Genomic DNA, 13,083 nt, shown 5'->3' with positions numbered 1-13,083 from the left:
ATCATCTTCTCATTGCTTACAGCTGTGGCCTGTTAAAGTCAGGCCTGTTCCTAATCTTTGCTAATTGGCCCAGCTGCAACTCCTTAGGGGTAAGATTACTTTCTACACTAGCTTTATTTTCTTATATTCTATCCCCCTACATATACTTCTGCATTTGAAAGCCTTTCCTCTCAACAGATCTGCATATAGCCTTATCAAAAAAACACCTCAAGTAAAAATTGCAACTAGATGGGAGACACAGATCTCTAATTCCAGATAAAATCCTAGTAGTTATAAACCAGTAGATTAATTTTATTAACAGACAAGCTGCCAGATCCCAAGCAATTGCACTGAAATTAACATGAAGAGGATTTTTGTCTACAGCAATTTTTTAAAAACTACATTCATGGACGATCACACGATTTACATTCAACCATATATCCACCAGATGGATCAGCAAAATTAGCTGAACTAGACCTTTGAGAAGGAGGATTAAAGACTTACAAGGAGAAGCCTCTTCTCTTGGCTGCCAGGGCTGTTTGGCACATTTTGTAAACAAAAACACCCTGGGAGGGCAGGCAACAGTGCACCCAGCCTTTGCAGGGCCTCATGCACAATGGGCTGCCTGGCACACTCGAGGGAATCTGCCCTAAGGTAAAAAAATAAGCTAACTTGGTGATGTCTTCATCAATTTATAACAGTCAGTATTTATGGACCACTGATAAGAGTGAGAAGGAGTTTGCGTGTGCTCACTAAGTGCCCCCATTGCAACAGGAGTCTGACAACCCCAATCTCTAATGTGGCCACTGTAACAAACTGTAGTACTACACTGATCTATCACAGACACTTTAGTCTGCTCAGCTTTTAATTAAGCACTGTAACAACTGATACAGGCAGTCAGAGCTCAGATGTTATTTCTGAAAGCTTTTTATCTACAGAGCTTGTCATCCACATTACTTAACCTTCTCCAGACAGAAATAACTGCTGAAAAGGATGCAGGTGGCAGGAGCCAGGATCATCTAACAAACTTTCTTCTTTAATGTCAGGACAGCAATGATGCAAATGGAAGAGCAAGAGGACAAGAACAAATGCCAAATGTAAGGAACAATAACAGAGATGTTTATTTACCATCAGCTACAGCTAACCATTTTTTGTGTTGTTAGTTGATAAAGGCCACACTGCTCTTTTACAATGATTCTATACTAGTGGAAGACAGATTCTGAATAATGCTTCATAAAAGGATTTAGAATCTGGTAAAGGGAAGGAGAATAGCAATAAGATCTATGGACAGTCAGGAAACTGTGCTTTTCTGGAGCTCTCCACATTAGTATGATATAAGAATTATTGTGGCTTTTCTTTCTGTTTTGCGCTTCAATATATTGCATTACAAAGCACAGCAGCCTGGAAAGCTTAAGTTCTAAAGGACTTTTGTTAAACACAGAAAACTGATGCAGATTTATTCTGTAGGTTTCATTTAAAGTAAATAAAACAACAAAAAGAAAAACCAACAAACTAGCTAAAATTATTTGAAAGAGCTCTTAAAAATATGACAATTTAGTTATGTGAAAACACAATTCTGTATCTCACCATTTGCCTAAAGATGTCATGACATTTTCTCCTGGGGGATAGTCAATTCCTTGAAAAAAACATGGGCATTCATTTCTGGAATAGAGGAAAAACATGTAACTGATTAACCCAAACTGAAAAAACAAGATAAAATTCCCATTAAATTGCTGTTCAAATTTCAATTGCTGTGTGGTTTTTTTGGTTAGCAGGGACTTTTCTGCTTCTTCAGGGTTTTTTTTTTCAAATGCAAGCAATTGATCTCAATACTGCTGTATAACTCAAGCCCATTTCAAACTAAATTAGTAGGAAAATGGAAGCTTATGTTTTATATCTCTTATGTGCCAAAAACCAGACAAAGTAACAACTAGCGTTGATGATGTTGGATGAGTGTCCATGTTATAGAAAAGCTATTTCTGATCACACAGACATCCAGTTCTATATAATTCTAAGAGGGTCTAAGAGACCCTGTCAAGTTTACAGATGCCTATCATCTACAAGGGTACAAGTTAATTAGTTTTCCACTCTGACTTGCAAATGTGGTGGTCTGAAGCCACACAGTGAGTGAGGCCATCAGAACTGCAACTTGACCCACCGCTGCACGCATCGCTCGGTCCTGGTATCCAAATACATTCCAGAGGGACAAGCACAGCCTTCAACGCAGTCACTGCTGCATGTCTCTGGCACAGACAGTGCTTGGCAGGTCCTGCCACAGGTAGATACACAAGTACTGTACTCCTTTGTGTCTTCACATGAAAGAGCTGTCCAAACGAAACAAATCTCTCAAATTACGCTGCAAGAGACTCAAGGACCTCCCAACAGTTTTCTGATAAACATCTCCATTCTTTTGTTCCCAATCACATTAAATTCCACTAAAATTGCTATCTTGGCACTACGCTGTGTAAACTACACAGATGTAAATCCACAGTAATAACAAGAGCAATGAGTCTGTGCAGGTAATCCAGATTTACACCGTGGAAACCGAACAGCTGAAGCCTTTTTGCCTCTAACTCTGAAAGCAGTTGGCATTTGTGCATGGGCTTTTGGAAATGTACAGCACCTTAAAAGAAAATCTTAAAAGGTTTAAATTAAATGTGAACTTTGCAGATGTTGCACAATACAATATTAAATTTTCTTTTATATATATATATGTCTCTCATAAAGCTCTACTAAAAAAACACTGAAGCTCTTGAAATAAAAACAGATGAACATATTTTAGGTGCTACAAGCATGACTTTTTAAATATACTGTGAGAAAACTATACTTGTTTCCAGAAAAGTAAAGTAAAATGAAATGGCTTGAGTGACTCAATCATAATTGGGCACAGCGATTCATGACCTAATAATTGCAAACAAGGCAGTCTTGTCAGATATACATACAGATATTCCAGTTTAAGATGGTTAAGCTGGACTAAATTAATTCTCTTGATCGTGCATTAAAACACAGATAATTACGTGATGTGATGACAACTGCTAAATGCTAAGCTCTTGAATGCTCCTTAGAAAAGATTCTCAGACTTGTTAATAGAGCCAAACCTACATCAGGGGTATCAATTTCAGATGGTTTGATAGGGTTTCCAATTCTACACTTTTTTTTAGATGCATGTGAGGGCCCAACATGCCCTATCAATATCTTCTCCATCGCTAAAATCTAATATAAACTACAGAATTTAATATTTTCCTTTGCTTGTGAGGATTTATGGAGTAGTTAACAGATGTCACCTTTATCTATAAAGATACATATAGTCTATAACGTTCCATTCATTTTAAACTAAATAGCACCAAGTTTCAGCACTTGTTTCTGCACTTGGTCTATTTCAGTGACACTGACAGTAAGAGAATAAGCCGAGAATGTCAGACAGCAGAAGTAGACAATAATCCAACTAAAACTGCTTAATACTTAATTCTTAACACTTAATTCTTCATCTTGTTTATTTAAAGAATTAGATAAACCTAGCATCTACAAGGAAAAGTAATCTATTTATGCAGTTCAGGAATAATATCTACATGGTATGTGATATGCGATGCCATATAATAAGGACTGACATATTTTGAATTCTGTACACATTTGAAGCCTTCTAACTAGTTTAAAAATATTTGTAATATTTCATAAGTCAAAGAACTACAGAAAAGGAAGAATCTTCTAAAAACACTGGTACAAATTCTATCTTGACAGAAACTTCTTTTAAAAAAAAGAAACTTGCCCTGTGTGTAAAAGCTCATGTTAAAGTTAATCCTTTTCTCATTTAAAAGACTGGATTGATTTAATTTTATTTGCTGATTGTCTCTAAAGTCCTCAGGCAGTAATTATTTAAGTCTAGAAGTGACAGGAAACTCACCACAATCTGGGACAGCTCCTCTGAAATCTATTACAATTCCAAACCTTCGGCAGTGATGAGCATAATGGGCCAGAGCAGAGCAAAAACAAGTCTGTCCACATTTGCAAGTGTCTCTTCTGCACTGCTCAAAATAGGGAACAGGACTCAAATAGGGGTAGCATGGAGCAAAAAGATCTTTCGTAAGGATGCTACAAGCTTCCGCTGCATAAGAGGCTACACAAATAACAGATTAAAAACTGTTTCAGTGAGGGGGTTTAAAGAGACTTGGAACAAAAAGTGTCTTCTACACAATGCAACCAATCATGGTTATTTACTATTGCCACATAAATCTTTTTGTCTTTGTTACCTACACAGCTGTACAGAAGGACTAACATTCCTGTCCCAATCTGTTACCAACAATGCAGCTTTTTAGCACTGCACATGGTGTACTCAAGAGACAAGTGATGCTGTAGCAGGAGACATGACAATTCCCTAGCACTGCTGAAATCACAGGGCAAACCTTAATATTCTACCTCTGTGTCTTTACAAGTGTTTAGTGTCAACACAAGAAGTGGTAGAAATTGTGAAATAGTTATAACTGATGACTTAGTGACCATCTGTGGTCCTCATAGCATCAGTCACCTGCAGGTTATCCCAGCTGGATAGTCCCTTTCTAATTCTATAGGCTGGCAATGTGTAAGCACCTTTCTCCTCATTCTCTTCCATAGTAGACAACTAAATCAAGTATTTACTTTTTTCAGTATTCTCAAAAATGAATACTGCAATAATTTTGAGTCTCCATCCTAACTAGCAGCATCACCAATACAAGACATCCTAGCATATTTTAGTGCATGTCTAACATAAAACAGTGTAACTGCAAACCAGAAATAAAAATGAGGTATCTCAAACACCTCTGCAAGTATTACAAAATCCTCAAACTACACAATGTGACTTTTTAAGTGATTGAACTCAGCTGCCTCTATACTACCTCTAGGTGCTCATTTCTTTCATGGGTAGGTCTGGTTATTACTGTACCTGATCCAGCCAGGAAAATGGGCACAGGTGTACTAAGCAGAAATGCATTTGTCAGTGAGAATCTGCCCTGGCTGCCCACCTGCCTGCAGATGAACATCACACGGATCCACCTGTGAGCTGTCATGCACAAGAACACACCCTGATGAAGTCTTCCAAGAGTTTCCAAACAGCTCTGGAGTGCTTTCTGTTACTCCAACAGGAGATCTTTCACAAAACAGAAGTCAGTCAGAAAAAGTACAGTGAATTTGCAGGATGATCTCAGTTCTTACACCCTCTGATTCAAACCCCTCTTTCACCATTTCATACTCTCATTCACTCATCTATAAAACTAAGTTTCAGGACTCCTTCTTTAGCAGGTAGAGGCTCAGAAAAAAAAAATATCCTCTAGAGACTTTTTAAGGAAGAAATGACCAAAACAGACCAAGTTCCATTTTTATAAGAAAGCAGGGAGCATCACTGTCCTGACAGTTTGAACTCTCTTATTTGTCTTTTTGGCTCCTTAGTGATATCTGATCCATTTTTAATCTCTCCTCTACCTTTAGTTTCCTGTCTGTTGCTGACTTCCCAAGCCCTTTATTCCTTGTAGGAAAGACAAAAGAAAAGAAACCCAAACCTCCAAAAATATAACTGCAAATGCAATTGAACAGATACCTGTGAGGCCTAGGAAACAGAAGCTGAACAACAAAGACTTTGATCAAAATAACCAAGGTACAGTAATGTTGTACAGAAAGAATGATCCAAACTGTGCATTTAAATACAGAACATTATATTTGAGGGAAAATATTGCACAAGGCACACAGTTAAGTGTTGCCACTGCTAAAGCAACTGGGAGTGAAGGTGATGCAACAGACACCACTGTCTATGGCCAATCTCCCAGATCTGCTGTAGCTCAGGCTGGTTGTGTTCGTATCAATATGCTTCAATACCACAGTCTGTGTCATGTCTGAGCACAACTTGTAAGACTCCAGGTTTAAGGGCAGAATTTACAAATATCAACTACTGCACAGATTCTCATTTCCATGAGAGCAATCCAAAGACTGTCATCAAAAACACTCTACAAAGCTATCTGTCAAACAGAAATATTTTAAGTAGCTTTACATTAATAATAATCTTTTCATTTAGATGCTATGTATTTCCTAGTCTCATTGTAAATAATAGTCTGATCGGGCTTTTTAATCTTTAACATAGAAACTGTTCAAAATTCCACTGGTATTTTTGTGTATTTGTCTTTTTAAATGGAAACTATAACAGAAAGCTTCCCCATTTTTCAATTAGTTTTGAGTTAGAAAATTTCCAGCTGTTCCAAGTGCAAAAAAAAAGGAAATAATAGAAGAATTTTATATCTTGTTGTTGTGTCCTAACTTTGTGTTGTTCTCCCAGCTCCACTAGGCTTCTCTAATCCCCTGGAAGCCAATTTGTTCTTTAGTGTCTGTGAGACATAAGCTGCAGAGAAGCTGGGCAAACAGCAGCTTTGGCTGTGGTGCTTGGGCAGCCCTGAGCACTGCTCCCTGCAGCACAAGGAAGGGAAGCTCAGGCAGCAGCCAGCTCCTCTTGCTGGTCTGCAGGCACCGAACAATGGGGGCTCTGTCAGAGACAGCAGATTAGGGCTCACAGGAGAACACAGGAGCTGCAAAGAGATAGAGCCTTGCAAAGAGGCAGAAAGTTCTGTATATAGGCCACTCTGTATTTTGGACAACATTTTTTTCTGGTAAAATAGCTCTTGTGCATCAGATATATTTCACCAGAGCTTGAAATTAAAATATTTCTAGCAAAACCAGGCTTGATATCCTGCAGCTGAAGCTACAGATTTTCTGTTAGCAAATTGAACCCTACTATCTATCTCACTAATGAAAAACTTCAAAACAAATTATTCTTGGTATCCATCCTTTCAGCTTCAGTACACACTTGATCCACCACTCTAACTACAGATATTCATATACTGGCAGCTCAGATAACTACAGATAGTGAAATCTTGCAGCTCTGCATACAGAAAATCATCCTCTGTGTTTCCATTGAAGGTCCCACAAAGGCCCACGGTGTCGTCCTTCCACCGTTTATCCACCTGAAGGTACAGCCTCAGTCCTTCTCTGTCGTAGAGGATCAGTAACCCAATCTGGGTCTTGACTTGCAGGAATACAGAGGACAACTTCCGTATTTCAAATAACTCTGGGGAGAAAAAACAGAGACTGCTGAAAGGCAAAGAAAACCTGCTTGAAATTTACATTTTGTTTCTTGTCATTTCACTGGTTTAGATCACTTTTATCTAAGTTTTTTCCTATTAAGGTCCTATTTTTATCTGAACATGGATTTCTCATGAAAGGTTATACTGATTCAAACATTAGGAACAAAGCAAGAAACTTGTGAGACTACTCACCACACTGGTTTAAAATGCATTGAGTGTTAAGTGATATATCCACAAAGGTAAACTAAATTAAATCAATGTGAAGATAGCAACAATGCAGAACATGTGTGTAGACAAACAAATCCTAAAACAAGGAACATGATTCCTAGTTTAAAACCTTTTTTTGTGAAACTCCCTAAGAGCCAAGGCCTTGCAGACACCAATTGTACTAATGATTTGCATATAAAACTCTCATTAAAGATAACAATAAATCTCACAGTCATATATACTATGCAGAATACCAGTCATTTTCAGAACAGAAAGATGTAAAAACTCAAAGCCAAAAGAAACAAAATAAATTTTTTGTCTGAAAATCTGTAGCTCATCCCTAAGGGGCAGTAGGGTCCTTTCTGCTTAAATTTACATGAGTTGCTTACAAAAATGGAAGAAATTATTCAATTGAAGAACCAGAGGAAAGAATTTCCCCTCAGGCAAGAACTAAAAAACCTTGCAAATGTGTGGGATGGCATTTGGACTCGCTAAAATAAACAAAATCTTAATGTTAGAGACAACTAGCCTAATGCAGCTAGTGCACAACTCCTACCATTACTGTAAAAAGTACATCAAAAGTTAATTTGGGAAGCATTTCACAAGAAATAACAATATTGACACTAAAATATGCCTTGTAATTTCAGTATGTTAGCAATACTGACAGTACCACAACATGCAAAAATGTCATTGAAATACTGCTCTAGTGTTTGATAAGAGTTATATGGTTATGTATTACTCCTTACCATCTGCATAAGGCAGGTTAATTTTGTACTGGTCATAGATCAAAACATCTCCTGAATGAGTCAGGGTCACTTGCCTCTTGGGGTCCTGCTTAAGAATGAGGCTGACAGACTGGATACATGACCCATCCTGGTTCTGCAAGTGAGAGCAGAGCAAACAAGAAAAGTTATAGTTAGTGGGGATTGAAAATTTTAAGATACACCCTGCTTCTTAGCAGAGCGCACTTAAGAAACATGCAGCCTTACAGCTAAGAAAAATCAGTATATGGGTTTAATAATGACATTAGCATGCTATGCAAATACAGCACAGAAGTGAGATTTGGCAAGAGGAATTTGAACAATTCTCACACAGCTCACACAGACACACACAATTCATGAGACACCTGATTAAAGGCCCACTGAGGCTGAGTTGGTGCTCACTAACAATGCTGCAGCATCTACAGAGCAGCGCAGCAAACACCAGGTTTGTACTTCAATGTGTTCTGATATATCCAGGTTCTTTTCAAGCATATTTTAAGGTATAAAATTCTTTTTAAGACAAACATTAATGGGAGACAAACAGCTTGTGAATCCTTATTTAAAACAGCACTTAAGTTGATTATCTCAGAGGGGAGTTGTAGAATAAAACATGTTCATAAGCTCTGTAGATGAATATTGATATAAGAGGCAGCATCATGCCAGCATATAATATCACAACATCCAACTGACCCAGCTTGCTTATTGCTGCTACCATTGCTTATTCTTATTTGTGTTTAACTTCTCCAAGTCAAAATGTCACATAGAAGAACACACAAGTAGGAATACTACATTGCAGTCTGGATGAAACATTCTTAAGAAAAAAAAATCCTAGACCTATTTACTTTTTTTACTTCTTCAGTGAAACTTACTTTTCAAAAGTACCAAAAGGAACTAATTAAATTAAATTCTACACCTCTCAAGTAACATGGAAACGAATCAGAGAGGTGATTAACAGAAATCAGTCACAATCAAAATTTTCAGAATAGGACATCCACTTTCCAGAGTAACTACAAGTACTTTGGCTTCCAATGTCAGTATGGAAAGAATGATTGTTAAATCATGTACATTATTTACAGCAGATTCGCAGATTTTTCTTAACAGGATGAATTTGATCACTAATTTAAAAGAAAAATGCTCTAGCAAAGAGAATCAGGCGCAGTGGTGGATCAAGAGATGACTCAAACTTCCCCATGTCAGCATTGACCTTGCTACATGCTAAAAAGACATAAGAATCCCAGTCAATATTTTACTCTCTCATTGCTCTAGAAGGAAATTGGGTTTCTGACACTCCAACTACACTCAAATCTCTTCACCATAGCTTGAGACACCAACTTATTTCCACTGGCTTGATGTGGCTGGGTAAAGTTCAGAGATTGTCCATTCCCTGCCATCTGCAGACAAAAGGGGGAAGCACTCAGCTCTTGTTTCTTCTAGTCAGCCTCCTTAACTGCAAGGCCTCGTAACCATTTAACAGCTATTCCAGAACAATGACAGAAATTGGGTCCACTCTTGTCACACTATTTGTTTATTTTCCTCTCATCTCGACTATGCGTCTTCAACGTCTCAATGTTGTAACAAAAACATCTCTCTTACCAACACCATTTTGAGCACAAATTCAAAACAGCCTTATAGACCAGAACATTTACAGATGTGTCTGAAATCATTTAGTCAAACAGCAGTCTAGGTCTCCCTAGCATTCCACACTGATTGGACCTGGAACTGTGCTGCAGCCAAGGAATAACCACCAGAGAGAGGTGTTGGAGGCTGCATTATTCATCCCCACTGCCTCCAGTGAAGGAATGACTAACAATGAAACAGCCAAGTTTTAAGCATTTTCAGTGCTGAAAGAGGCAGTGAAAAAGATCTAGTCAAGATAACTTTTGGACAGTTGCACAAACATCAAAACTATGCAGTGAATAGCACCATTCATGGTGTAAAGAGATCAGAATGCTCAGGTCAAAGATTTACACTTCTATTCAACTCTCTGACTTTCACTGGGACTTGTGTAATCCAGGGCAAATGTTGCCCAGCTGGCTGAAAACCATTCCTAGAGCTGCAAGGATCTCAGGACAGTACCATGTGGCTCTGACACATGCTGGACTAGCAGCAGAGCAGATCACCTGACAGCTCTTCAAATACCACAGACACAAGTACACACAATGGTGTGTAAAGACAGAAAAATACATGCAGAGTTTCCCTGTCTCTAGATAATAATGCAACAGTGATCTTTCACCAGCAAATGAAATTATAAAATGCAATTTAAAAATGGTAAATTATGAAAATAGCTGGAGATATTTCATCAGCTCAACCAGCTCTCCTGGAGTGACAGTGAAGACAGACATCTGCCTCATGAAACCATGTGCTTGTAGCTTATCTTGCGGTCTCGCCTCTTCACCAAGAAATTAGGTTTCTGTGCATTTAATTCAGCAACAATGACTACAGAGTGACAATATTGTTGGTCTTTTAAGAAGCTAAAAATTAAAGAATGTCAGGTGGCATGAGGAGCAGAGGAGAACCAAGAAAACAACCCTCCATGGTATATGTATACATTACTGCACAGTATTGACAAAAACTTTATTATTCCTTCAGGCTTAAACTGAAGGAGAAATTCTGCCTGACAATTGTCCAACAGACTGTTTCTTTCACAGCACTGCCCAGCCAGCTTTTGGCAGGGGTTTTCACAGGAATGGCCATTTCTCTCACTAGATACTTGAAAAAAAAAAAATCTATATTCAGAAGACCTTCTCATCATACAAAGTACAAAGCCAGTGAGGCTGTCACCTGAAACTCAGATAAGGTTAAGCTGTGCTGATCACTTGACTGATTCTCCTTCCAGAAAGTGCTTAAACAAAATTTCACATCATTTTGAAATAACTTGTTGCCTGATGACTGTTTATGTCACCAACTCCAAGACTCAGGATGACTGGATTCTTTGTGATTCAGAAAGCTAAAATCTCCCCAGGTATTTTCTTTCCACATTTTCTCGTCTGCTCGAATGAGATGGGAGCGATAAGGCTTTTTTAAAGAAGCACATAAAATCTCGAACCATCAAGAAATATGAGATTCCACATTACAAATCTTTTAGCTTCCCATTTCAATTCATTAATTTTAATAAATGGGTAAAAAAGATAATGGAGGGTGCCTGGGGAACTGAAAAGCAGCTCCTCTGCCAAGTGGTACCAGCTGGTTGATAATCAGACCCTTGAATAGCTGCTCTGAAGCCCCACATTCTTGCACTCTACTACAAAAACGGTTCCCACTACCCTCTTACCACCTGTACACTGATAATTAAATCAGCAGCACACAGCCCTGGGACATATCCCAAAATCCTCTGATTACCCACCTGATTGTTAACATCCAGAATGCTTTACTCAGACCTCTATAAAATCTACACCTGTTAGGACTGATCAGATTACCTTTGTTAAAGGCTAGGTGAAGTATGAAGCTGAACATGCAGTAAAAGCCCAGAGAACCTGGGTTTTTTTCACCTGCAAACCACCTGGGCACAGAGACACATTAAGCCAAGTCACTAAGCCAGGCTGAAGAAGAAGGCAAGAGTCACTGCAAGGCACTGCACAGTCTCAGAAGTGAGGCAGAAAGCCCACTAGCTTGGTTATCGCCTTTCCCAACAAAAATTAACCACAACAACTAAAACAGAAAGCACAGTTCTGTCTGTTTTGTACAGAGAGAGAAGTGTTCCTAACACAAGGCAATGAGACACACATACATACTCTGCCCATTACCACAGGAGGTATTTGCTCAATTGATGGGCTTTCCAATGAAAACCTTTCCAATAAAAAACTGCTGTGACCTTCTGCAAGAAGTCACTTTGGCCTCAACTCTCCTTGGATAAACAAGTTGCCTAGACAGTTTCTCTGGGGATTTCCTTGGCTTTTCCTCCATGATACAGTACAGCTGCACTACACACAACCACATTTCTGAAGCCTCTTGGACTCCGCAAAATTCTAAGACTTATGCTTTGTTTCACAGCTATTCTATTTTTTTTTTTAATTGAGATGATACTAACTTAATCAGCTCCTCAGGATTCCAAGGTTAGCACAGAATGAAGTCAGCCCAACTTGCTGAAATAAAACCAAGCTAACTAAAATATGCATTTGAAGTGGGGAATTCTATCAACCAAATACATGTTGAAGCCTCAGTCTTCGTATAAATTGGAAATACTAGCAGATCACAAGAATAATGCACCCAGAGGGTAAAGCCTAGAAGTTTTTTTAAATGTCCATGTCCTTGCCCACATTTAATCTCACAGCCTTCACTGTAACACTTCTATCTCAAAGAGCTAAAGACTGTTAAAATGTTACACAGCAATTTCATTTGCTACTCAGGAATTGACTTTTTCAATAGTAGCAACTTCTAGGCCCTGTCACATCTCACCTGGTATCCTGATAGGGTTCTCCTAGGAACCACAGAAGAGACACTTATTTCAGCATCATCAAATTTCAAAATATATTTGGTCTCTATTCCAGCTAAGCTATTTTTCTTACTTCCCAAATTGTACCACTGAGTTCAGGGGACTCCCTGCACTCTGTCTCCTATCTCTTACTTGGATTGAAAATAAGTAACTTCTATTATAATAAACTTGTCATTGCAACTTTACTCTAACTTTCTACTTAAGTCTTTTCTGTCCTCCAGAGAAGTAGGTTAAAATGCAGAAATAGAAAATGACTACTGAAATAGGCCTTTAGACAGTGTAGCATGACAACTTATATAACCATTTCATCTCCCCAAGGAAATCTCAACTGCATGAACAATGGAAACCGCAGAGAAGAATGACTGCAATCATTAATGCAAAAAGGACTTATAGAATCATACTTTTACTTAGAACACAAAAGAAAACTAATGTAGTTACCTCCACAGAAGTACAAAGCAATGGCACTAAATCTAATTTCATGTGAATTGTGTAATAATGTGGGCCTAACATATACAGATGGTCTAGAATTACAACAAAGTCATATTTAAGGCAATATACACTTCAAATGCCTACACAGTTGCTTCTAAATAAAAATTATTACAGAAGG

The 13,083-nt window shown here is 38.2% G+C and overlaps 1 protein-coding gene across 1 annotated transcript in view; it reads right to left on the bottom strand.

Moving 5' to 3' along the window:
* Positions 1-13,083, bottom strand: part of OTOG (otogelin) — a 91,797-nt gene that overhangs the window by 60,263 nt on the left and 18,451 nt on the right. Inside the window, exons 16-21 of the mRNA XM_054275921.1 lie at positions 8,030-8,162; positions 6,883-7,060; positions 4,974-5,098; positions 3,881-4,093; positions 2,138-2,303; positions 1,567-1,641 (exon numbers count right to left, since the gene is read on the bottom strand). Coding sequence (XP_054131896.1) covers positions 1,567-1,641; positions 2,138-2,303; positions 3,881-4,093; positions 4,974-5,098; positions 6,883-7,060; positions 8,030-8,162 — 890 coding nt within the window. The remainder of the gene's footprint in view (positions 1-1,566; positions 1,642-2,137; positions 2,304-3,880; positions 4,094-4,973; positions 5,099-6,882; positions 7,061-8,029; positions 8,163-13,083) is intronic.

Source organism: Melozone crissalis, unplaced genomic scaffold, assembly GCF_028551555.1.
Source record: "Melozone crissalis strain CALT ecotype California unplaced genomic scaffold, PUWL_Pcris_2 ptg000018l_1, whole genome shotgun sequence".
In the NCBI taxonomy this organism is placed as follows: Eukaryota; Metazoa; Chordata; class Aves; order Passeriformes; family Passerellidae; genus Melozone; species Melozone crissalis.
The sequence above is the reverse complement of the archived record's forward strand: the minus strand, read 5'-3'. Positions and strand labels throughout refer to the sequence as shown.